At 43.8% G+C, this 26,808-nt stretch overlaps 2 protein-coding genes across 3 annotated transcripts in view; both read left to right on the plus strand.

The window, feature by feature from the left end:
* Window positions 1-1,860: 1,860 nt before the first annotated feature.
* IBA57 (iron-sulfur cluster assembly factor IBA57) lies at window positions 1,861-8,526 on the plus strand. Its single transcript, XM_054630952.2, has 3 exons — window positions 1,861-2,207; window positions 3,539-3,870; window positions 6,787-8,526. Exons 1-3 carry the CDS (start codon window positions 1,957-1,959, stop codon window positions 7,176-7,178), a joined length of 975 nt encoding a protein of 324 aa, XP_054486927.1. The 5' UTR covers window positions 1,861-1,956; the 3' UTR covers window positions 7,179-8,526.
* A 7,280-nt stretch (window positions 8,527-15,806) lies between these two features.
* The window catches only part of LOC129130128 (uncharacterized), a 29,148-nt gene continuing 18,146 nt past the window's right edge, over window positions 15,807-26,808 (plus strand). The window contains exons 1-4 of one of the 2 annotated variants that reach the window (XM_054648377.2): window positions 15,807-16,157; window positions 21,652-21,778; window positions 25,901-26,003; window positions 26,238-26,404. In XM_054648377.2, the coding sequence (XP_054504352.2) occupies window positions 26,259-26,404 (146 nt within the window). In that variant the 5' untranslated portion in view covers window positions 15,807-16,157; window positions 21,652-21,778; window positions 25,901-26,003; window positions 26,238-26,258. The remainder of the gene's footprint in view (window positions 16,158-21,651; window positions 21,779-25,900; window positions 26,004-26,237; window positions 26,405-26,808) is intronic. The other variant, XM_077184586.1, reaches the window with a different exon arrangement.

Raw genomic sequence — 26,808 nt, forward strand, 5'->3', positions numbered from 1 at the left:
TTCTAACATAACATATATCATATTCATTTTAATATTTGAGGAAAGCCAATCATAAAATACACATTTTCCACATCCCTGATGGATTGGACATGGCCCTGATGGACTGAACACGCCCCTGCTCCTTGCAGGGTGTTGGACCTAATGACCTTTAAAGCCATTCCATGATTCCATGGTTTTATTCCCATGAAATGCTTAGCAGAAATTCCTGCTAAACTGTCAGCTTTTATAATTGCCAAGTGTTATACACTGCCAAACATTATCATTTACTCTGTTATAACAAATGTTTAATTTACTCCAATCTGGTACCACTGACAGTTTCTCCAAGGGTGTTGAAAGAGGATGGAGGGCAGCTGGCAAGTTCTGTGGAAACAAACCAGTAGAAAAAAGGGACCTTTGGGGTCTTTTCCACCCTGACAGCCAAACCTGGAGGGGGAGAATGGCTCAGTGCCCTTTCTGTTTGAATTTTAGGGGCAGGAATGGAGGTGCTAAGGAATGACTGGACATGCCATGCTCTGGGTGGCATGGCTGGACTCAATGACCCCAGAGGATTGAAGATACCCCTGATGGGTTGAACATGCCCATGATGGAGTGAACATGCCCCTGCTCCTTGCAGGGTGTTGGATTTAATGACCTTTACAGCCACTCCATGATTCCATGGTTTTATTCCCATGCAATACTTAGCAGAAATTCCCACGAGCAAACATTATAATTTACTCCACTGACAGTTTCTCCAAGGGTGTTGAAAGAGGATGGAGGGCAGCTGGGGAGTCCTGTGGAAACAAACCAGTAGAAAAAAGGGACCTTTGGGGTCCTTTCCACCCTAACAGCCAAACCTGGAGGGGGAGAACGGCTCAGTGCCCTTTCTGTTTGAATTTTAGGGGCAGCAATGGAGGTGCTAAGGAATGACTGGACATGCCATGCTCTGCTTGGCATGGCTGGACTCGATGATCCCAGAGGTCCTTTCCAGCCTGGCTGATTCTCCAATTAAACGTGGAGCAGCCGGGACAGGGATGTGAGACACAACTGCTCACTTTGCAAACTTAAAGAGGTTTATTAAACCTTAACAAAAATACAACCAAGGACTACACAAGGAAAAAGCTGCAGCACTGGGAGCTGCCCCTCATGAACACCACATGGCCAGTTCATCTTCAAGCTGGATGCTCAGTGTTTTATACCCCTGGGGGTTGCATCAGCTAGCCCTGACCCTTCCCAAAGCCTGTCAGCTCTTCTTTAACTGGACTGGAGCTCAGGTGTTACCATGCCTCACCCCCTCAGCACCCCCAAGCTTTTCCATTCCCAGCTGCCCCATGCCAGGGACATCTGTGCAGCTTCTTTGTACCTGTCCTGGACAACCCAGGCTGTCTGATGGCAACAATACAGGGGGGGAAAGGGAACTATGGGGAGAACACAGAGGACATTTCACTAAAGCTTTTCTTAATATTCACCCAATAGTTATTTTTTAATTGCGAGAGCAAATCATCTCATTATCCATCTATAACACGGAGAGCTGGGCCGGGCAGCCCCCACGGGAACCGTGGGATGTGGGAGCGCTCTGGGCTGTGCCCCAGCTGTTCCATGGCCGGGGGGGTTCCCAAATTCCTGCTTTGGAATCGAGGGGAGCGCTCTGGGCTGTCCCCTCGCTATTCCATGGCCGGGGATCCCGGGGGGTTCCCAAATTCCTGCTTTGGGATCGCGGGGAGCGCCCGGCGCCGCTCGGCACCGGGGGCGTGACCAAACGAGGGGGCGTGGTCATGAATGTGTGGGCGTGGCCAACTCGGCGGCTGAGCCTATTGGAGGGGCGGGAACTGTAGTGGAAGGGGGCGTGGCTAAGGGAAAGGGGGCGGTCTCGTGGCGCCCCGGTCCCTCCGGCAGGTGTCGCCCTCCCAGCGGACACACACAAGATGGCGGCGGCGGCGGCGGGCGGCGGCCGTGGGGGGACTCTGTGACGGCGCCGCCATGTTGGTGAGGGCAATAACGGCGCCCGGGCTGCGCCGGTGGTGCCGGAGCCAGCGGGGCGCGGCCGCCGCCTGTTTCCCGCTGGGCCGGGCGCTGCTGGGCGTGAGGGGCGCCGAGGCCGCCGCCTTCCTGCAGGGGCTGCTCACCAATGACGTCACGCAGCTGGTAGCGGAAGGCGACGCCCCCTCCGCCCTCTATGCGCACGCGCTGAACGTGCAAGGCCGCTGCCTGTATGACGTCATCCTGTACAGGTGAGACCAAGCGGCGCGGCCGGGGGGGGAGTGGGAGAGACCATTGCGGGGTGGCGGGGGGTGGCTCCTGACATTTCCGGCTCAAATGTCAAAAAGTCAAAATTAATGTGCAAAAAAGCGCTTCCTCCGTGGGTCTGTGCCATCACTCAATGCAGCTTCTCTGGAACACCACAGCAGAGAAGTGTGATGGGTGCGATATCCGCACGTGTGGAGGTTGGCTCTGCTCTGGAGCCAGGCTGTGAGGGCTGGGGGTGATCACCTGGACAGGAGAAGGATCCAGGGAGACCTCAGAGCCCTTCCAGAGGCACGGATGGGATTTTGGGAAGGAATTCTTCCCTCTGAGGGTGCTGAGGCCCTGGCACAGGGTGCCCAGAGCAGCTGAGGCTGCCCCTGGATCCCTGGAAGTGCCCAAGGCCCGGCTGGATGGGGCTTGGAGCAGCCTGGGACTGTGGGAGGTGTTGGGGTTGGAACTGGATGGGCTTTAAGGTCCCTCCCAACCCAAACCATCCTGGGATTGTGTGACAGTGGAAGGCACAGCAGAATGAAGCTTCTCCACCATCTGTGCCAAGCTCTGGCCCCTCAGTATGGGAAGGACATTGAGATGCTTGAGCACGTCCAGAGGAGGCAACGAGGCTGGAGAGGGGCTGGGAACACAAACCCTGTGAGGAACGTTTGAAGGAGCTGGGGGTGCTCAGCCTGGAGAAGAGGGGGCTCAGAGGTGACCTTATTGCTCTCTACAACTCCTGCAGGGAGGCTGCAGACAGGTGGGGCTGGTCTCTGACAGAACCAGAGAACACAGCCTCCAGCTATGTCAGGGAAGGTACAGGTTGGATACAAGGAAAAAATTTTCACCAAAAGAATAATAAAGTACTGGAATGCTCTTCCCAGGGAGGTGGTAGAATCACCATGTCTGGATGTGTTTAACAAAAGACTGGCCATGGCACTGGGTGCTATAGTCTGGCTGAGGTGTTAGGGCATGGGTTGGGCTCGTTGATCTTAGAGGTCTCTTCCAAGCTCATTATTCTGTGATTCTGTGAAATTCCCTTCACTGGAGGTAAGAATAGAGAATTCCACATGGGCAGACCTGTTTCTGCCCCTGGGAGAAGTGAGGGCAGTGTTTACTAGGGAAGCCACAGCTTCAGGTATTTCACTGTGGGCACCTGGGTGCTGCTCCTTCTGTGCCATCCAGAAATCTCCCAACAGAAATTTCTGTGCAAATCCAGAAATCCCCGTGTGGATTTGCACCAGGATCCAAATGAATACCCATCTTTGCCTCCTGCTGCTGTGGGGGTTTGTTTTCCTCACCTTGTGGGTGTGATATTTTTTTTTAGGCTCCACAGGAGCACAGCAGAGGAGCCTCACATCCTGCTGGAGTGCGACAGCAGCGTCCTGGACTCCATCCAGCAACACCTGAAACTCTACAAGATCCGCAGGAAAGTCACCATCACCCCCTGCCCCGACCTCTCCCTGTGGGCTGTCATCCCTGGGGACACCAGCTCCCTCCCAAAATGTGCAGACCAGGCTCTGCTCCTCACCCCTGACCCCAGGGCAGAAGTCATGGGCTGGAGACTGATTGCAAAGAAAGGAGCAAATCTGTCAGAGATTATCCCTGGGAGCCAAGTTGGAGACGTGCAGGATTACCACAGGCACAGGTATAAACAAGGTAAAGGCAAGCCCTGGTTTGCACTTTGGGTTTTGGGAGTCCACATGCTGATTTAAGGCAATATTAAGTTATAAACCCTTCATTCTCATGTTTTAGTGCATTTAATTTGTTCATTAATGGATGTATTAATTGCTACTTTGAGTATTAAAGGGTGCTGGTGGTTCTAAGTCTGTCTGGTAGCAATGTTGGGGTGTAATTTTCTCTTACTCAGATTATGGGGACTGGTCAGAAATGCTAAAAGAAAGCCAGGATTATTCATTTTCTTAGAGAGAAGCTTCTGTGGTTGGAGTAATTTTGATTATTTCGGGATGATGCACAGCCCAGGCATTTGCTTGTTGCTGAGGAAGGAAAAGGAAACACCCAGACTTGGCTTCCTAAAAACTTTGTGGCTGGATTTGCTGACCTAATTCCAAGGTCAGAGATACTGGACAGGGATCTCAGTCCTGGGAGCCCCAGTGCCTTTGATTTTGATGTTTCAGAAGGCTGATTTATTATTTTATGATAGATATTATATTAAAAGAAAACTCTACTAAAAGAATAGAAGAAAGGATTTCATCAGAGGGCTAACAAGGAATAGAAAGGAATGGAATGATAATAAAATCTTGTGACTGACCAGAGAGTCTGAGCCAGCTGGGCTGTGATTGGCCATTAGTTAGAAACAACCACATGAGACCAATCAAAGATGCACCTGTTGCATTCCACAGCAGCAGATAATTATTGTTTTTCTTTTCCTCTGAGGCCTCTCAGCTTCTCAGGAGAAAAATCCTAGCAAAGGGATTTTTCATAAAATATGTCTGTGACACTTAAATCATTAACTACATCACAATAATTTATTATCTTCATTGATGCAATGTGACCGTGTTCACAGGGTTCCAAGGATGAGGGAAGAGATGAGGATCTGACTCCATGTTTCACAAGGCTGATTTATTATTTTATGATATATATTATATTAAAACTATACTAAAAGAATAGAAGAAAGGATTTCATCAGAAGGCTGGCTAAGAATAGAAAAAGAAAGTATGAATAACAAAGGTTTGTGTCTTGGACAGAGAGTCTGAGCCAGCTGGGCTGTGATTGGCCATTATTAGAAACAACCACATGAGCCCAATCCCAGATGCACCTGTTGCATCCCACAGCAGCAGATAACCATTGGTTACATTTTGTTCCTGAGGCCTCTCAGCTTCTCAGGAGAAAAAAATCCTAGCAAAAGGATTTTTCATAAAAGATGTCTGTAACACTTAAGTCATTAACTACATCACAATAACTTATTATAGTCATTGGTGCAGAGCAATTAACATCAATATAATTGGCAAAAGTTTTACAGAAATTTATTAAGGCCTGTATACACAGCTACCTATGCACATAGTCTAGCTTACAAAAATTGTCATGTATTTTTTCTGTTTCCATGCTGACAGCCTTGTCTTCTTCCTTGCTATGGATACACTCAAAAATCTTCAATTGTTATTTATTTTAGTAACTCAGCTTTGCTTGCAGGCCAGCTGTCAAGCCTCTCTGTGAAAAACGCCAACCACTTGTTTTTAAAATTTCAAAAGTTTAATAGTAATAAAATGGTTATAAAAAATAGTAATACAATTAGAGTAATAATAATTTGGACAAATTGAATTAGGATAATATGAGACAATAGAAACAAAGAGTTACAGATGTCCAGGTACCTTTTTCTGGGCAAAATAAGCCTGAAAAAGGACCCAGGTTAACAAAGGATTAACCCTTAAAAGCAACAGCCTGTTGCATATTCATACATCTCATACATGATGCATAAATTCCATTCAAACACAGGATTCTGTCTGGTCATCATCAACTTCTTAATCCTAACAGTGCCTTTGAGGCAGGAGAAGTTCATTTCTTCTGATAATGGGGCAATAAATTCTCTTTCTCTGAAAGATTCAGGTGTCCTGTGGCTGCTATCTTGCTGTGAATCCTTTCTTTAAAAAAAGTATCCTACATAGCATAGTTTCTATTTAACCTTATGTTATAACCTAAAACTATATTTAGGTTTTAACACACTACTTAAGAGAATTAATACAGCATTACTTTCTAACACACCACATATAATATTCATTTTAATATTTGTGAAAAGCCAATCATAAAATACACATTTTTTACCCCCTCCATACTAAACTTCTGGGTTTATTTCCTTTTTAAGGGGACAAAGGATAGTTTTGTCACTCCATCAACAGGGGCACATTGCCATACTGTGAAAAACGCATGTATTTTATGATTGGCTTTTTGCAAGTATTAAAATGAATATGATATGTGGTGTGTTAGAAAGTAATGCTGTATTAATTCTCTTAAGTAGTGTGTTAAAACCTAAATATAGTTTTAGGTTATAACATAAGGTTAAATAGAAACTATGCTATGTAGGATACTTTTTTTAAAAAGAAAGGACTCACAGTGAGATAGCAGCCACAGGACACCTAAATTTTTCAGAGAAGAAGAATTTATGGCCCCATTATCAGAAGAAAGGAACTTCTTCCTGCCTCGAAGGCGCTGTTAGGATTTGGAGGAAGAAGTTGACAATGACCTGACAGAATCCTGTGTTTGAATGGAATTTATGCATCATGTATGAAGTGTATGAATATGCAACAGGCTGTTGCTTTTAAGGGTTAATCCTCTGTTAACCTGGGTCCTTTCTCGGGCTCGTGCTGCCCAGAAAAAGGTACCCAGACGTCCGTAACTCTTTGTTTCTATTGTCTCATATTGTCCTAATTCAGTTTGTCCAAATTATTATTACTCTAATTGTATTACTATTTTTATAACCATTTTATTACTATTAAACTTTTAAAATTTTGGAAACAAGTGCTTGGCGTTTTTAACAATACTATTCTAGCTCAGTCTTGCCTCTGTTCTAGATCACCCTTCTCAAGGCACCAATCTCCTGCCTTTGCTCTCCCCTAGGAATCCCTGAAGGGGTGAAAGATCTCCCCCCTGGAGTCGCCCTGCCCCTGGAATCCAACCTGGCCTTCATGAACGGCATCAGCTTCACCAAGGGCTGCTACATCGGCCAGGAGCTGACGGCCAGGACCCACCACATGGGCGTGATCCGCAAGCGCCTGCTGCCCGTCACCTTCCCGGGGCCCCTTCCCCCTGCCGGCATCCCCGAGGGCGCTGACATCCTCACCCAGGCGGGGAAACGTGCTGGAAAGTTCCGTGCTGGAGGAGGAGAGCTGGGCATAGCCCTGCTGAGGCTGGCTCACCTCCAGGAGCCGCTCTGCATCCCCCTGGCAGGGCACAGGCTGGAGCTCAGGGCCACCACGCCCGAGTGGTGGCCGAAAGGGGCTGCTAAGTAGGCGAGGGAGCAGCTCAGGGAGAGGTTGGGGTGGGCTGGGTGGGGAATTTGGGAATGCTGCTGTTCTGTGGGGAGGGGCTTGCAGGATTCCTCACAGCGAGAACCCAAAGCTGTGGCAGATCACTGGGTTGGATCTGCTGTGGAGAGAAAAATCCAGGGAATTGCAGTTTTTCCTAAGGCTAATCCCCACTTTTTTAGGGGTGCCATGACTTGTTGGGACCCTCTGTATTTAGGGGTGCCCTGTGTTGTTGGGTTGGACTCTGGATGGGTCTCCAGGCTGACACTCACTCCCTCAGACTGTGCTCTCCCAAGCAATGGGATCAGGACTTTCTCTGGTCCATGCACTGATTTTTCAGTTCAGAATTACCATTCTGAGGTATTATAATTTTATTGGTTCACAATAACCATTCTGAGATACTATAATTTTATTGGTTCACAATAACCATTCTGAGATATTATCATTTTATTGGTTCACAATAACCATTCTGAGGTATTATAATTCTGTTGGGGTTTTTTGAGTGGAGATCATGCTGCTCTTATTAAGATGTATTCTCAGGCTGAAGTTTTTTTGCTGCAAATTGTTTCTTGCATTGAGCTTCTTCAACTTGCTGATGGGGCTGGTGTTTCTTCCCACCACTGGAAGGAACACCTTGTGCTTCACATGTCAAACCTTGATTTAACTCATCCCAGCTGAGGGAAAAAGGTCTCAAACCTCCTGTCCTGTCTCCTGCTTTGGTGCCAGTGGAGGGAGCAGTTCCTGTGACTCCCTTCACTCAAACCATTTTTTTGGGAGAGCAAAGGGATGTTTTCAATGCCACATGTGCTGGCTTGGCCTGGCCTTGCTGAGGAGGGATTTTCACCATGTTCTGGCTCTTTCTGTGCCCTTCACCCTGTCCCTGCTGCCACCTGCAGCTGGGGTTTTCTCCATCCACCACCCCAGGGTTTTCAGAGCAGCCCAATGCCTGGGCATTTCTTTGCTTCATTTTTTCTGGCTGCCAACACCCCTCTGCTTCCCCAATTTTTCTTCTTGCAACATATTCCTCTTATTATCATATTCCTCTTTTATTCCAAAGCCAACCAGCTCTGTGCCTCCTGACCTTGTAAACCTGCAGTGATTTATAGGAACCCTTTTTATTTTTGTATTGTAATCAATCCATTACACAATGAGAGAGCTGCCCAGGTGAGATCCTATTTAGTCCAAAACAAAACCAAAAAAGCCTTTGCATGAATATTTGTAACAAAACCCGTCCCAAATCACATTCTTCCTCTGTTTTAGTGTTACTGTGAATGGAATTTGTCTGTAAAAAAAAAAAGCTTATATTGATTAAAATTCTATGGTTGCTGTAAAATGATGCTGTGGACTATCTCATTAATTATGACCTCTGATTTAAATGGGACTCATCTGAAAGAGAAGATGCCTTTTGTTTGCTTGGTGTGAAGACATGCAACAGAATAAATGCATTTTCAGGTTGCTTGCTCACAAGAACCATGCCTTAGCCTGTTGGTCAGGTGTGGGATTGGTGTCAGAAATTGGGAAAATAAATGAAATTGGACCCTTGAGTGGCCACAGAGATGAGGCTGTGCTGCTCAGCTCGGCCTGAAGCAGCTTTTCCTCTCTGCCCCTCATTGTGCAAAGGCTGCTCAGAATGGTTTTATTGTCCTGGGGTGAGCAGAGCCTGAACAAACACTGAATAAACTCCTCTGTTTGGGGAAGCCCTGCATCTTTTCTGCCTCAGACACACATTTCTTTTGTTCTTCACAGTGTTTGAAAGGCTTTTGTTGCTGCCAGCAGCTGCAGGTGACACAAGGTTAGACATGAGAAGGTGGTGCTGGGGTGAAGAGGTGTTTGATTCTGGAAAACAAAAAAAACTGAGGTAGAAATGGAGGGGATGGATGGAGCATAACCCAATCCATGTTATCCTTTAATTTTTTTATTCTCCTTCACAGTCTTCTCCACCTTTAATGATTGCAACCAGGTGAAATTTGGGGCTGGAGGGTGCAAGAGTTGATTTTGCAGGGATTTTTGCCTCTCTGAGAGCCATGGAATTATTAAGGCTTGGATCATCTACTCCAATCATTACCAGCACTTCCACATCCACCACTAATCCACATCCCCAAGTGCCACATCCACCCAGTTTTTGGCCACTTTCAGGGATGGTGACTCCACCACTTCCCTTGGCAGCCTATTCAGGGTTTGACCTTTCCAGTGAGGAAATTGGAAGGGAGAAGGGCTCTGCAGGGAGACCTGGAATGCTTGGATGGATGAGCAGAGTCCAGTAAGATAAAGTTTAATAAATCCAAGTGCCCAGTCCTGCATTTTGGCTACGATAACTCCTGCAGTGCTCTAGGCTGGGGACACTGGTGTGGTTGGACAGTGGCCAGGCACAAAGGGACCTGATGGGCAGCAGGGTGGACAGGAGCCAGCAGAGTGCCCTGGTGGCCAAGAAGGCCAAGGGCTCCTGGCCTGGCTCAGGAATGGTGTGGCCAGCAGGAGCAGGGAGGTCACTCTGGCCCTGCCCTGGGCACTGCTGGGGTCACACCTGGAGTGCTGTGCCCAGCTCTGGGCCCTCAGCTTGGGAAGGACCTGGGGACACTGAGCACATCCAGAGGGGACAAGGAGGCTGCAGAGGGGCTGGGAACACAAACCCTGTGAGGAAGCCCTGAGGGAGCTGGGGGTGCTCAGCCTGGAGCAAAGGAGACTCAGGGCTGCCCCCATCACTCTCTGCAGCTCCTGAAAGGTGCCTGTGCTCAGCTGGCCCTGGGCTCTTTCTGCAGCAGCACTGACACAACCAGAGCACACAGCCTCCAGCTGCACCAGGGCAAGTTTAGGTTGGTGTGGAAACCCAGGGCACTGGGAATGTTTCTCTGCCTGCTCTGGGGTGCCCTGACCCCCAGGGCAGCACTGACTCTGACCCTCATTCATGGAGAAAGTTCCCCAGACTTCAAGATAGACTGGAACCCACAAAAGTGTGAAATAGATTATAGAGAGCAGTGTAGGTGTGTCACTGGGTGAGAAATTGAGGTTTGGGGCTTTTAGTGTGTTGTGGATGGAAGCAGATGGAGGGCACAGGGTGTCACCCTGGGTTTCTGCTCCATGCTTCTTCTTCCTCCTTCTCCGTGGGTTTGGGTGGCATTTTGTAATTGGGCAGAAAAGTCCCCATTGCAGCTCTGTGGGATCAGTGATTGGGTTCAAAGGGAAAATAATCCAGGTGTCAGCTCTTAATTGGACAGTTTAGTCTGAAAAGGCCTTGGAACAAGAGATTGTGGCCATTTTGTGCCTTCTAATGAAAAGCTGCTGAACTCCCAGCAGTGAGGCTGTTTTACTGATAAGAGATAATAAACACCTGAGTGTGAACATGAACTACTGTCTCAAGTGCCTTCAATCCAGACCCAGAGAAACCCACAATTGGAACCACCACAGGCTGGATAGCAGGAAAAAGTTTTTTACAGAAAGAGTGAGAAAGTTCTGGAGTCCCCATGCCTGGGTGTGTTTAACAAAGCCTGGATGTGGCACTGGGTGCCAGGGTTGAGTTGAGCTGTTGGAGCTGGGTTGATTTTAAGGTCTCTTCCAACCTGGTCATTCTGGGATTCTGTGAAATTTTTCCTGAGCACCAAGACGGTTCCCAAGGGGGGCTCTCAGGTGACCTGCTCAGATTCCAGCCTCAACCCAAACAGCTGGAAAATGTCGGGCCCTTCCTGATCCCCTTTTTCTGTGGGTCTCCCCTTGCTGCCTCAGTTTGCCCTTCCTCTGCCTCAGTGATGCTTTCTGAGGGAAAAGAGTGGGGCAAACACTTGGAATACCCTGAAATCCCAATGGGATAGGACAGTAAACACTTGGAATAACCTGAAATCCCAGTGGGATAAGACAGGAGTCACTTGCAGAGATTGCAGAGGGGAATACATGAAATGGCTGCTTTCAGCAACAAAAAGTTTTCCTATTTTTTTCTGCCTTTTATTTTAATTTTTTTTTAAATTTCGAAGACCAGAGCTTCTCTTCATTGTTACATTTTTTTACCTCCTCTGTCATAGTAAAATGCCAAAAAAAAAGTTGTCTTGGTGTGGTGAGGAGTCCAGAAAAAACAGCTTATACTTCAGTGTACTGTATTTTATATAAATGTAAATACAAACAGAAATATATGGAATACAAACTATATTTTTATATTTATTTATATATATTCTAATATATATTATATATCGATATTCTTTATATATTTTATAGATATATCTATATTATATATATATTCTACTATGTATTCTGTATAGAGAGATAAATTAAATATATAATTCTCTATATATTCTCTATATATTCTATGTATTCTATATTATATATACACATAGAGATATATATTTTCAATTTATATATCTAGAAATATATATAATATATATCTTCTATATCTATAGATAGATATTCTATTATATATAATAGATATATATTCTATAGATATATCTATATATATTCTACTATGTATTCTATATAGAGATATATATTCTATATATAATTCTATATATATTCTATATATTCTGCATATTCTATATTATATCTATACATAGCTATATATATATTATACACATAGAAATATATATAATATAACATAAATATATATATTATGTTATATATCTTTCTATGTGTATAATATATATATAAAATAAATATATATTAAAAAAATATAAAAATATATATATTCTACTGCAGGTTGTCAAAACCACTGCTATTCCCTATTAAAAACATAATTATAGGGATCCACAGTGCTGTGGATCAAAATCAATATTAGCTTAAATCAATATTTTGATTGTGGCTTAAATTAATATTTTGTTTGTTTTTTCCTGCTGCTGAGGCAGTGCTGAGCCCTTTCAGCCCCTCAGGGAGTGTCCAAAACTGCCCAGATGAGAGCCACAAATTGGATTTATTCCTCACAGGCTGCCTTGGTGCTGCTTTTCCAGGAGATTCAATTTCTCCAGGGTTTTCAGGGCTGGAACATTTGGCAGTTTTCATCCCCTTTCCCCAACAATTCCTGCTGAAACCACTCTCTGCATGGCCATTGTTGCATTTTGAATGTTATTTTGAGAGGAGGGTGTAGCTCCTGCTACTTTGAATTATTTAATATTTTTGGGAGCTCACTTTCTGCTGGATAGAAACAAAGACAAATGCTACATTTTGGTTTTAAATCCTTTTTTCCCAACCCTTTCCTTGTGTGGTATTTTGCTTTTTTAGACTGTGACCCCTAAAAGGAAAAGTTTGGGTGGTTTTTTTTTTTGCTGTAACCCAGTTCTTGAGCCAGCAGAAATAACTCCTGCCTGAGCTGTTTTTCATGGATTTGTGTCTGGATTTCTTCTCTTTCCCTCTGTCCATCCAGGCCAAAGGAGTGTGGAATTCTGCTAAAATCACTAAAATCAGTTTGTGCTTCAGTGCTCTGCTGCCACAACTCTGGAAATCTTTGGGTTTTCTCTCTTTTCCTCCATCCCTGCCTAAGATTTTTGATTTTTTAGGGTTTTGAGGGAAAAAAAAAAAAAAGAAAAAAGTAGAAATGAATAGAAATCTTATTGTTTCAGTTTTAAATATTATTTTACTCTCCTCTTGTGCTGGCTTGGCAGCTGGAGGGTGTCTGGGAATGTCACTGGAAGTTTTGGGACAAACCAGAGGGGGAACAGCAACTCAGCAAATAAAAGTTGGGTTTTTAGAGCTGATCTCATTTCCTACTTATTGCTGTGTCAGAAAAGCTGCAGGGAATACATTCAATATTTGGGGAAGGTTGTGTGCTGTGTGTGCCACTCACATTCTGTTTTATTACAGCAGTTTTATTCAAATTTTGGTGTTTCACTTAAATAAATGCATGTCAAAGGTAGCTTTTGTAATTTTTCAGATGGGTTTCTTGTGGTTTTTCTTTTTAAATTTCATGGGAATCCAGCGGTTTCTCTTTTTTCCAGTCTCCAGATTAATAATTCCTGACTGATGATGGACTCCACTTCCCAGCAACCCAACTAAACTGCATTTTAACTGGGTTTTGTGTCATTTTCTTCAGAAAGATGAAGATGGATCTGTTTGCAATTCCCATTCCCATTGTCTCTGGATACATTTATTTGCTGAAATTACATTTCCTTTTTTTTTTTTTTGGTAGGGCTAAAAATAGAGTGATGGGGGAACGGTCAGGATTTGTAATCTCAGGCAAAGAATTGTGGGAAAACCATGATTTTATTAAGGAAAAAAATTGTTTAAAAGGTGATAAAATGCAACTCTCACCGAGAAATTTGATAAAGGGGAAAATGCAAATCAGCTTAGCATGGAAGGAAGCTTTTACTTAAAATAAATACTTCATTTTAAATTCTTTTTAGTGCTACTCTCAGTGAGGACACAGGAACAGAAGTGCCACCACCACCAAAACCACATGAATTCCAGTGAATTATTTGAGATGCCAAACCCCCAGAGATACAGGAGGTGTAAAGTCCTTTTGCTGTGATATATGATGTAATTGTAAATTTCTATGTCTATTAAAATAAAATTAAAATTTCCCTCCTGGATTGTGCTTCTTGATTACAGCTTAAATGGGTTTGAAATTAGTTCATAATAAATATAGTTTATTACTCTATAAGTATAGTACATATACACTAGTATATATACATGCTTTTATTATATGTATATATTTGTTTATTTAATATATAAGTATATAAATATACCATGTATACATGAATATATACTAATATAAATAGTAATACATATATACTTATATATAAAACTATGTAAATATAGTATATATATAAATGAATATATCCACATATATATGTACTTTATATATTTTATATATACACTTTTATACTGAGATTCTTTTTTATATATATACACTTTCACACATATATATGCATACTTTGATACATATAATTTTATACTTATACAATTTTATATAGATATGTACTTTTAAACATATATTTAAAATATATATCTACACATATGTACACATATATTTTTATGCATATATTGTACTTATATATTTTTATAGATGACTTTCACACACATATAAAAATATATACATATACAGATACAGATACATATATATAAATATACACACACTTTTAATATATATGTCGTTTATGTATGTATATATGTTTATATAGTTTAGATATACATACATATATACACACATACTTTGATATATATACTTTTATAGTTATATAATTATATATATGTACTTTTACACATATATATACTTTAAATATATATGCGTATATACAGACATACTTTTATATGTGTGCACACATATATTTTATATATGTGCTTTCACACACACGTATAAATACATATACATATACATACTTTTATATATAATTTTAAACTATATATTTATATAGTTTAAATATATATATACAGATATATCCACACATATTTTGATAATATACATTTCTAATTATTTAATTTTATATATATGTACTTTTACTTTAATTTTGTATATATGTACTTTTACACATATATATCCTTTAAAAATACATAAATATATACAGTTACTTTTATATATATATTTATGCTTTTATATGTGCACTTTCACACACACATATACATAAACATTTTTAATATATGTACATATATTGTTTAACTATATTTACATATATCCACACATACTTTGATATATACTTATATGCTTTTATATGTGTACTTTCACACACACACACACATATACATATACATATACATATTTCTCTATATATACTTATATACTTTTATATATAAAAATAGCTATATTTACTTATTATTATACTTTGCTTTATTGCTATATACTTTAATATACCTATATATAGATATACTTTTACACATATATATATATATATATATATATAGATATATATATATATATAATATTAAATAGTCTATATTTCTATATAACTACAGAATAGTGATCACCTGAGCACAATTAGATTAGTCGCTAACTGGGGAGGAGAAGCCGCATTTCCCACCTGGGCAGCGTTTCCTCATTAAACGGCTCAGCTCATTATAAAACCCCGCGGGCAGGGGAATCCCGACCCTTGGGACACCAGGGACGGACCGCAATTCCCGATCCCAAACATCGGGAACACCGGGCACGGACCGCAATTCCCGATCCTAAACCTCGGGACACCGGGCACGGACCGCAATTCCCAACCCCAAACACCGGGCACGGACCGCAGTTCCCAATCCTCGGGATACCGGGCACGGACCGCAGTTCCCAATCCTCGGGATACCGGGCACGGACCGCAATTCCCGATCTCGGGATACCGGGCACGGACCGCAGTTCCCGATCTCGGGATACCGGGCACGGACCGCAGTTCCCGATCTCGGGATACCGGGCACGGACCGCAATTCCCGATCTCGGGATACCGGGCACGGACCACAATTCCCAATCCTCGGGATACCGGGCACGGACCGCAATTCCCAATCCTAAACCTCGGGCACACCGGGCACGGACCGCAGTTCCCAATCTCGGCACACCGGGCACGGACTGCAATTCCCAATCCTCGGGCACACCGGGCACGGACCGCAATTCCCAATCCTCGGGCACACCGGGCACGGACTGCAATTCCCAATCCTCGGGCACACCGGGCACGGACCGCAGTTCCCAATCTCGGGATCCCGGGCACGGACCGCAGTTCCCAATCTCGGGATCCCGGGCACGGACTGCAATTCCCAGCGTCCCCGCGCATCCCGGCCCTGCGGTGACATCAGCGCTCCCCGGCCGGGACTGGCTGGGCAGCGGCCGCGGCCGAATGTGAGCTCGGCTTTCCCCCCTCTCCTCCGGGGCCTCCCGCAGCCCGGCCCCGCCGCCAGGGCAGCGCTCCGGGAGGGTCGGCGGCCCCAGGGGACAACCCGAGGTGACACGGCGGGGACACCGAGGTGACAAGGGCGGGGCCGTGCCCCGGGGCTTTCCCGCTGCTTTCCGCCTTGTCCCGCGGCTCCGGGAGGGTGGAGGAGGAGGCGCTTTGCCATAGCCTGGCAACGGAGCGCGTGTGGTAACCGCGGGTGAGCGGGGACGGGCTCGGGGAACGGCCCCGCCGGGCTCCGGCCGCGGCTCCTCCGGCCGCCCGTGCCCCGCCGGGCTCGGCTCCGGCCGCTCCTTTCTCGCTGATCTCTGCCGGGAGCAGGGAGAGCAGCCGGGCAATGGCAGGTGGGACCCGGCGGCTGCGCGGGTTGGTCTCGGCGCAAGTTGGCTCTGGATGCGGGATGAGGTTTCTGCACCTCGGCGTGTCCGGGGGGAATAACAAACTCGGGGGGCCCGGAGGGATGCTTGGGCTGCCCGGGGAATAACAAGCTCGGGGTGTCCGGAGGGGATAACTTGGCATGCCTGGATGCGTGCTCGGGGTGCTTGGAGGGATGCTCGGGCTGCCCGAAGGGTAATTCGGGATGTCCCGAGGGGATAACAAACTGGGGGTGTCCAGAGGGATGCTTGGGGTGCCTGGATAGGTCTTTGGGGTGTCCAGAGGGATAATTCGGGGTGCCCGGAGTGGATAACTAACTTGGGGTGTCCAGAGGGATAACTTAGGGTGCCTGGAGGGATGCTCAGGCTATCTGAAGGAGAATTTGGGGTGTCCGGGGGATGCTTGGGCTGCCCAGAGGATAATTTGGGGTTTCTGGGGGGATAATTAACTTGGGGTGGCCAAGGGGATGCTCTGGCTGCCTGAAGGATAAATCAGGATGTCTGGAGGATGCTTGGGCTGCCCAGAGGATAATTTGGGGTGTCTGGGGGGGATAACAAACTCAGAATGTCTGGAGGTGATAACTTGGGGTGCCCAGAGGGATGCTCGGGCTGCCCAAAAGATAATTTGGGGTTTCTGGGGGGATAACTAACTTGGGGTGTCCAGAGGGATGATTGGGCTGCCCAAAAGATAATTCAGGGTGTCCAGAGGGATGCTGGTGGTTTGAACAGCTGGAAAACTCCCCAGGCCAGTGATTTCTTTGCTGAAGTTGTTGTAGTTCAAAGAAAAGCGTGCTGAGTTACTTTCCTAGTAGTGTTCAGTGGTTTCTCAGAGCTTTCAGGTGGTTCTTTGGTACCAGTGCCTGATAAAACCCAGATTTCTCCAAGTTCCTCGTGGTGCTGAGCACCAGAGTCTCCTAGCAGGAGGCTTTAAAAGTCTTTCTCAAAGTGAATAGGAAATGTGGGAATCTTTGCAGTCATCTCTGCCCTGAGATGTGTAGTAACTTCACAACCAGCTGATTAAAGCATTAGAAACAAGTCTGTTTCTCTTTAGAAACAGTTTAGGTGTTTGAAGGGATGTTGTGACCGTGTTTTGTTCCAATCTGTACACCTAATTATGACTTTAATTTCACAAAGGGAGGAGGAAACCAAATAGGAAAAGTGGCTTTATATCTAATTTGAATAGTCTAATGAAATTAAGACACAAACTTTTTTATAATATTTAGTGTGTCCTGATCCTTGTACAGCTGATTAAAATGTTCTATTTATTTGTCCACGTGTTGCACCAGTTGTAACTTTAGTAAATGTGGGTTTTCCCCATTCAGCAATGGATAATTTCAGCATTTTTGTGTGCTTTAAGCTATATTTGGAAAGAGTTTGATTTAGTGGAGTTTAAACTGTACTGGATAGGTCAGAATGAATTGGGAGAAATATTTTGTAACTCCAGCTGGAATTTTATATTTCTGAACAAAAAGGTTTATTTTAGTACCAATAATCCTGTTTTACAGCACAGGGCAATATCTACAAGTCAGGCACTTGTAGTGCCTTTGGATTATTTGACTTTAAAGTGAGTGAAAGTCCAGTAAAATCTCATTACTTGTTTGTTTAATATTCCTTTGTGTTTCCTGGGACTGCCAGGAGATAATGGAGTGTGACATGTGACAGGAATTGTAAGTGAAGGTGAATTCCATTCTCTTATATTTTCATAGAGCCTGCATAAAAAAAAAGTGAAACTTCAGGGTAAAACTTCTGAGTAAAATACTTGGAAATAGTGGGAGTGGAGTGTTCAGAGTACTTGTGGCTTTGGACAACAATTAGGAGTGTGTAGAGCTATAAGATCTATCATGAAAAACAATATGAGTAACTTTTTAAAACAGTTTAAATGAATGGCTGAGCAGGGCTTTGTTTCTGAACTATCTGCTGGCAAATTATTATTTTTTTTTTAAACTAAAGCAAGAATTTCAGTCAGTGGAGAGGTTATGAATTAGAAGCTTGAATAGAAATGTTGCAGAAGTGTTCTGTGTGTTTGGGTGGGGGCATTGGCTCAGGAAGAGGCACCTGACAAAGATCTCACTGCCTTCTTTCAAGGGTGGAATTGAGGAGCTGGTTGGAATCTCTTATCCCCAAAACCTTTCTGCCATGTAGCTTTGTAAAGCAGATATAAATATAAAATAAGTCAAAAAAAAAATGTGTTAGAGAGAAATGTGGGTCTTCAAACTTGGCATCTGATTCTGGAGCTTGTAGTGTGGTTGGAAGTTCTCAGGTCTTCCCCATTTCCTCCCTGAAATCCCCTTTTTATTTCCCACCAGTGCAAGAAGCATCTCTTTGTGGCAGCCACAGACAGAAATTCCATTTTTCTGAAGGAGGCTGGAGCACAGGAGCAGCACCCAGAGCTGGTTTTGAGCACCTGTGTGAATTTTAAGCTTCACTTCTTGAGTGGGTTGTGAATTCCAAATGCAGTACCTGCAACAGTGTGGGAGTTTCTCATGATTTCAGGTGGTTCCTGTTTCAGAGAGATCAATGGATTGTTGTTTGAGTGTCAGGATATCCCTGAGTGCTTTGTGAAATCCACTTCTGAAGCTGCAAATAGAGGGGTTGTGGCACAGAGGTAATGATTAACCAGGTCAATAATGTGTGTATGGTGAGGGGTGCCTTGAGAGAAAAACAGCTGATAAAAGGTTGATGTGGTGAGATCCCATTTCTGGGAGCAAAATCCAGGCTGGACATCAGATCAGCCAAATCCTTGGTGCTGCAGGATGGAGAGCATCAGCCACAATGGGATGTGGAGTCTTTGCTTCTTTTTTTGCCAGGGTTGGGATTAAATGTGTGAGATGGAATTTCTTGTTGGGACTCAGATGTTTATCAGTTCTTATCTCTGTCACACTCTCACAAACCCTGAGTTCTGCAGCGCTTCACTCCAACAAACTAAACATGGAGCCCATCTCTCTCTCTGCAAGGCCTTTGAAGGATCAACTGCCCAATTCAGAAATGACACTGAAATTATTTTCACTTTTAACCCAATAACCAACCACCATGGCTGCAATGGGGACTTTTTATCCAATTACACAAAACCACCCAAACCCATGGAGAATAAGAAAGAGAAACCTCCACCCCAAAACCTCCATCTTGCTTTATATCCATTCCTGTATTCTAAACCCCAAACTCTGAGTTTCCCACCCTGTGATCTCACACCCTTCTATCCAAACTCCACACCCACAATCCCAGTTCTGTCATTCCATTTTGGAAGCTTCTCCAGGGCCTCAGGTCAGTGCAGTGTTCTCTTGGGGGTCAGTGCCTGGCAGCACAGAAATCTGAAATTCTCAGTAACCAGGGTTCCAGCAGTCTGACATCATCTCCTTCCTTTAGGACAGGAGCAGCTGCTTTGTCTGGTTTGGTGAATTTATCATAATGTGACTGCTGTGAAATTTATCCTGATTTATCTTAATCATAAAAGCTGCACTGCCTCAAAGCCCTGACTGAGTGAAGATGAAGCCTTAGGTTTGTGCAGGGCGCTGATTCTCTCACCTGGGACGCTGCTGTGTCCTGACAAGTGTCACCTGTGTGGCAGGGGACAGCTGGACAGCCCCTTGTCCCAGGGAGGTTGGGCTGTAATGGGTCAAAGTTGGAAGGACTTTGGAGTCAGAGCATTCCACCTGGAGTGCTCTTGGGAGCAGGGAATTGGTCAGGTTGGAAAAGACCTCTCAGGTCACCAGGTCCAGCCCTGTCCCCACGTGTCACATTCAGGTGCCTTTAGAGCTCTGGTGATGATTCCACCAGGGATGATGGGGGTGGATTCCAGCCCTTCCCTGCCATCCAGTGCCTGCCTCTCATAATTCACTTGTGGGGAATTTTGGAAGGAATTTGAGATGTATCTGATGATCTATTTGAATGATTGTATTTGATGATGCAGTTTATTTTCTTATCTTCCAAACAGGCAGGAAGGGTGAGTTTGGCTCACATCTTCACTGCATGATTCAGAAGGTCACCAGACTTTTAGTTACAAGACTTTTTAAGGTCTTATTGACCAATAAACCACTGCCAATTGGATATTTATGTTTTTGATTTAATCTTTAAATATTTCATCTTATGGACCCATGCTACAGTGTAAGCTTTCTTGGCTATCCTGTTATAACACACAAACCTACTGTATTGTATTATAAACTTCTGTAACTACTTTTATTTTTCTATACCTTAACCTCTAAAGTTTCCTTTACTTAGCTTAATGTTCTCTGCTTTAAACTACAAATCTGCACTCTCCCTTCTAGCACCTCAGTTTGGGAGCCTTTTCCAAGGTCTCAGATCAAATCCTGGGTTTAATTCTAAGCCATGGCTTACAGGCCCAAAGTTCTGAGAGTCCCTTGCATTTCAGATTCATGCATTTAAGTTAAAAATGTGAATATCCTTGTTAGCAGTGTTTTATTAGTCAATAACTCCTTAATAAGTTTGGTAGCTAAGGGTCTTGTAACCTTCTAAACCATACAGTAAAGATGTAAACCAAACTCACCCTTCCTATCTATGCAAAAGGTAAGAAAAATAAACCACATCATCAAAAACAATTCAAAAGTCCTGTCTCAAATTCTGTGGGAATTGAAAAAAAAACCCCAGAAACTTCTATGGACACTGAAGGATTTGATTTGTAGCTTTGGAAGAAGCTTGGATTGGTGTAAACATAAAATTTACATCTTACACAGATGTTAAGTAGAAAAGTCATAAATTTATGTTTGTATAGTTGTAAGAAAGAATATGCTTTAAAGAAGTGAGAAATTGTACTGATAAGATGGTGAAGGGTTTATAAGGTAGGGGTGTGGCTGTATGGAGTGAGCTGAGAGTTCAGAAGTTATAATAGAAATATATTTATGCATGTGAGACAAAAGCCCACTGGATAAAAGTATCCACAGGGCAGGAGAAGTGAGTAAAGGTGATAGGTCAGAAAAGCAAAATAAACCCTGGGACAACTGTCCATTGGATTGGAAAGTTCTATATTGTCTTGTAACAAAGAAATTATGACTACTCTGAGCTATGGCTGACTGCTTGCTCCTCTAAAATCCCACAGCCTCTGAGACTGGTGTATATCTGAGCAATAAATCATTCTTAGGCTGAAAACAGTCCCATCCCTTCATTAAAAGCAACAAGAATGATAAAACTCCTTCCAAAATTCCCCACAAGTGAATTATCACCCCTTCCTTGGCAGGATGGACTTCCCCATCTGGCCTTGGGGTCGGGATGGCTGGACTGGAGGAGCTAGAAATGAATTTTGTGTATAAATACAGCTTTGGCAGACCTGCTAACTGCTTTTTTGGGGTTTTTTGTTGCTTTTAACAGGAGAAGTTGGTCCTTAGGAGCCTTGATTCCAGCCTGCACGCGATGCTGCACACTCCAGAGGAGAGAACCTGGGTGCTGGTGACAGGGCCATGGTCCAGGTGCCACCCCTGGGCAGTGCCAGCCACAGGTGAGTCCAAAATTGAGTTTCTGCAGGGCAGCAGAGATAAAAACTGGGGTGGGGGGTTTGTTTTATAGTGAATAAGCACATTACAATAAAACCTCAGCACCTGGAGGGAATGTTACATCCCAGGTGGAGCAGCTTTCCCTGCTTGTGTCAGAGTCCTCCTCTGGTCATGGAAATCCAGCAGATCCCCCCAAGCTCTTCTTGTCTTGGTCAGAGTCACCACAAAGTCCTGAAGAACAACTGCTGGAAGTTACCATGGACCCAAAAAAAAACCCAAACAAACAAAAGAAAAATCCCCAAAAATCTTTATTAGTATGAAATGAGTATTCAGATGCTTGTGTTAAAACAAAGTAACCAAATGGCCTGTGAGCCTGTGAATATTCTTAATTGTAATTGGGCAGCAGAACCCATGTATTGAACAAACCCCTCATAAATGTATTAATTTATTATTATTTATATTTTATTTACCTTTATTCCCACACACACACACCCCTTATTCCCCCTCCTTAAAAATGTGCTTTTGACCCAGCTAAGAGGGGTCTGGCAGACTTGGCTCCTTTTCCTCAGGAAAAAAAAGTGATTTGATTCTTTGGCTGCTGAAAAGGAACCTTTCCTTTTGCTGCTGTGACAAATCTTTTTGATGATGAGAGTTCAGGATTTAGAGGGAAGTCTTCAGTAATCTGCTCTTTTTATAGTTTTATCCCTGATATTAAGAGGTCTGAATAACTGACCTATTTTCTCCCCTGAATTTGTTTTTTTTTTTCTATCCCTTTTGTTTGTTTACTTCTGCTGGTTCATTTCCTGGGAAATCCAAACAAGAAATTTAGAGATTTTTGCTTTGTTGTGTTTTGGTTTTTTTTTTTACTTTATTTTTTTTACCCAGAGAATCCCTGGCAGTGTACCCTGAATGAGTCAGGCAGTCCCAGTGTGCTACAGATTAAGATATCCATAGGTGGGAGTTATTAAAAATCTTCAAAAAGCCACAAAACACTGCTTTTGTGCTTGCTTTATCCTGCCAAGAAACAAACCCCAAGGAATAAACAGGAAATAGCTCCCCTGCCAAGGAATGGGAGCAGAATCCCCTCAGTGTGGATGTGATAATGCTGCAGTGCTGCTGTTTACTGTTGTTAGCAGGGATGTTCTTGCAGTGCTCTGGGGCAGGGAGACCCTGCAGCTTTAGGATCACTGATTCTAAAAAGGCTTTTGGCTAATTCTGATTCTTTTTTGGAAAATCAAGAGCTCTGTCAGGTGGGTTTCATGTCAGTGAAAGCAGTTACTTCTGATTGTAAAACAAAGCAATATTTAGCTGTGGTTATGGTATTTTTCAGCTTATAAAATGTTTTCTCAGAGAACTCTTAATCTGATATGAGCCAGAAGCTCTTCTCACCTCTAAAGAGGAGGAAATCCTTCCTAAAGGGTGATGAGACCCTGGTGCAGATTCCCAGAGCAGCTGGGGCTGCCCCTGGGTCCCTGGCAGTGCCCAAGGCCAGGCTGGATGGGGCTTGGAGCACCTGGGACAGTGGAACTTGCAAATCCATTCCCAACCCAAATCATTCTGTTCCAGTCCCCCAGATGTGCATAACCCTGGCATAATTTAGGATTTCCATGAAAATTCCTAAAACTCCTTCCAGGCTGCCCAATGGGCTTCCCATGCTCTGCCAGCAGCTCCTGGCATCTTGGAATGACAGCCACAAGTCTGGAACTGCTTCCAGGGCTTTGCTGGACATCTCTGGGAGCAAAACCCTTCCAGTGATGAGGAGCAACATGGGAGTGTCTGTCAATTCTTCTGCTTCTTTTCTGCCAGGGTCAGGATTAAATGTGTGAGATGGAATTTCTTGTTGGCACTCAGATGTTTATCAGTTCTTATCTCTGTCACACTCTCACAAACCCTGAGTTCTGCAGCGCTTCACTCCAACAAACTAAAAATGGAGCCCATCTCTCTCTCTGCAAGGCCTTTGAAGGATCAACTGTCCAATTCAGAAATGACACCGAAATTATTTTCACTTTTAACCCAATAACCAACCACCCATGGCTGCAATGGGGACTTTTTTATCCAATTACACAAAAACACCCAAACCCATGGAGGAGAAGAAGAAGGAGGAGCAGCCTCCGCTCTATAACCTCCATCTTGCTTTATATCCATTCCTGTATTCTAAACCCTTAAACTCTGAGTTTCCCACCCTGTGATATCACACACTTCTATCCAAACTCCACCCCCACAATCCCAGTTCTGTCATTCCATTTTGGAAGCTTCTCCATGGCCTCAGGTCAGTGCAGTGTTCTCTTGGGGGTCAGTGCCTGGCAGCACAGAAATCTGAAATTCTCAGCAGCCAGGGCTCCAGCCAGTGTCCTGCTGTGGAATCCTGGCTGAGAGAGGATTTTCACAAGGTGCAGGTCTCTGTTTCCAGCTGCCTTTCTGGGATCCTCTGTGTGGAAAATGTCTCAGACACATCTTCCACTGATCTTACAGATCCCAGAATCCCAGAATGGTTTGGGTTGGAAGGGACCTTAAAAATCATCTCATTTTCCCCCTTCCACTATCCCAGGTTGGTCCAGCCTGGCCTTGGGCACTTCCAGGGATAAGGCAGCCACAGCTGCTCCTGGAATCTCTGCCAGGGCCTCCCCACCCTGACAGGGAACAACTTTCTCTTAATGTCTGACCTAAATCTCTCCTTTTTTCATGTCACAGATAACCACAGCAATATCAATATCTAATAGCTTTGATGCTGTTTAATTTTGGATATATTTATACCTGAAATATTAACATTTTACTTATGAAATTGTGCTCATGTATTTCTCCTCAAAAAAAACTTTGGAAGAGAATTTAAGTCCAAAGAGGCTTTTGGAAATAATGAATGGTTTTGGTAAATAGTTTTTTTTTTTTTGCCTGTTCCTTCACTGTTTGAATGAAAAAAAATATATAGTCCAAAAGACCTGTCTGGGCTTTAGATGTAGTTTTTTATTGTTGTTTTTGAAGGTAATTTATTAAGACCAGTGACTTTCCTGGGATTTGCAGGGGAATAAACTAAATAATTTGATTTTTCCCCCCTCTTTTTTTTTAAAGGCAGCATTTAATTAATTGCTTTTTAACTCTGAATTTCTGAGTTTAAATTTAATTAATTTAAAGAATTGCTTTTTAATTCTGAGTTCCATCCCCTTTTTTTTTTTCCCTGCAACTTGTTAGTGGTTGCTATGTAAACCCCAAAGGAGAATTTAGTGTTTGCCTGGGGGGAAGGACAGGCTCCAGTGTTCTGGAAGCACTGAGCCTTATCTAGGGTACATGAAGTCCCTCTTCTCCTGGGCTTTAGACACAACTCCCATCAGCAGTGATGGATGGCTCTGGAAATAAAGCATAAATCCATTTGTTACAGACCCTATTTTTAATCTGTGCACGGGTATTTTATTCTCTGGCCAAGGAGCAGGAATTTCTCTGTGTCTGCTGCTTCCTGGTAGCCCCAAACAGGACCAGGGGCTGTGGGTTTGCTGCTAAATTCATGTGGGATTTTGGCCTAATATTAGTATTTATTTAACCTAATATATGGTTAAATAAATACTGCCAGACTGTTCATATGTTCTATAATGCTTATATGGAATTTTACAGGGTATTTCAGTGGCCTCCATGGGGTCCTGGTGCCTCTAATTCTGTTATTTAATAGGGATTGGTTTGGGTGTGCAAAATCAGTTTGTAGCAAGTGATAAACTCTCAGTGTAGACTTTTTATTTTTTTATTTATTTGTTTAAGAACGTTCAGTGCAGGGTTGTTCTGCCCTGCTCTTGGTAGGAACGCACACGACCAGAGAATATTTCTGTCCAACCTTTTCAGAAAATCTCCAGGAATGGAGATCTGAGTCTGGGACAGCTCTCAGTAGGAAAGGATTAATAGCAAATTAAATTCAGAGAATTCCAGGTTGGAAGAGGCCTCAAATATCATCTGTTCCAGTCTTTCTTGGCATAAATAACATGGGAACAAATAATTTATTTGTAATATTCCTTTCTGCAGCAGTACTGGGTTACTTTTCTTTACCCACATTTTGCTCCCTGGAGTTCCCAGATGCCCCTCCCTTCTCCATTGGAATATTTTGTGGGTTTTGGGCTGTAACAGGGATGATGGCTCTTGTTTTCCAGAGGGGATGTGTTTGCCTGGCACAGGTGCATTCCCATAGAGCTGTGAAGGTGCCACACCAACACCTAAAATGTGAAACCTGCGGAGAATTCCTATTGCTGTGCAGTAAGTCAACTCTGATATTTGCATATTTATTTTTGGAAGACAGATTTGGGTTAGTTTAAGCAAGGGAGGAAAGAAACATGATTTAAACTTGATCCTTTTGTCGTGGTTACGTTACGCAGCGCTGAAAAAATCATTTATTTCAGGAAACAAAAGCAAAGCTTTGCTTTGCTGCCTTTCCTGCTCATTAGATGAAAATCTAGTATTAAATAACTTTATTTTTTCTGTTCCCTGCAGGTGAATAGCAGGAGGCACACCATGGACACCCAGTTGTTCTCCCCATTCCTGGGAGCAGTCCCCAGTCCCCCCACGCCCCCAGAGCCCTCCCAGCTGTGCAGGGACTGGCTGGGATGTGCTGAGGATTTTGGACCCCAAACTGCCTTCCAGGAGTGCCCTAAAAAAAGGTATCAGCGTCCCTGCTGGGGCCTTGGGGCTGCTGGGTCACTGGGATTCTTTTATTATCTTCTTTTTATTATTCTTTATTATCTTTCTATTCATTATTCTTTATTCTGTTTATTATTCTTTTTTTATCTTCTTTTATTAGTCTTTTATTAAAATCAGGGCCCATTTGTGTCCTTTTTTTTGTCTAGAGGTATTATTAGTTGTTTTGTAACTAAGTTAACAAACCATAGCTGGGGGGTTGAGAGTGGGTTAGGGATTCACTGGTTACCCAGGGATGGTAGTAGGAGGGGGCTGTGGATGTTATTGAGATGAGGATTTGTGGGATTCCTAGGAAGGATGAGCTTGAAAATTGGTCAAAGAGGCTGAAGTTCAAGGTCAGGTTCAGGGGCAGTGCTTGGAGCCATGG

This window comes from Agelaius phoeniceus, chromosome 1 (assembly GCF_051311805.1).
Source record: "Agelaius phoeniceus isolate bAgePho1 chromosome 1, bAgePho1.hap1, whole genome shotgun sequence".
In the NCBI taxonomy this organism is placed as follows: domain Eukaryota; kingdom Metazoa; phylum Chordata; class Aves; order Passeriformes; family Icteridae; genus Agelaius; species Agelaius phoeniceus.

Coding starts and splice junctions, on each gene's coding strand:
- IBA57 (XM_054630952.2), top strand. CDS start 1,957: ATGTTGGTGAGGGCAATAACGGCGCCCGGGCTGCGCCGGTGGTGCCGG. Junction 2,208..3,538: donor TATGACGTCATCCTGTACAG/GTGAGACCAAGC, acceptor ATTTTTTTTTAG/GCTCCACAGGAGCACAGCAG. Junction 3,871..6,786: donor CAGGCACAGGTATAAACAAG/GTAAAGGCAAGC, acceptor GCTCTCCCCTAG/GAATCCCTGAAGGGGTGAAA.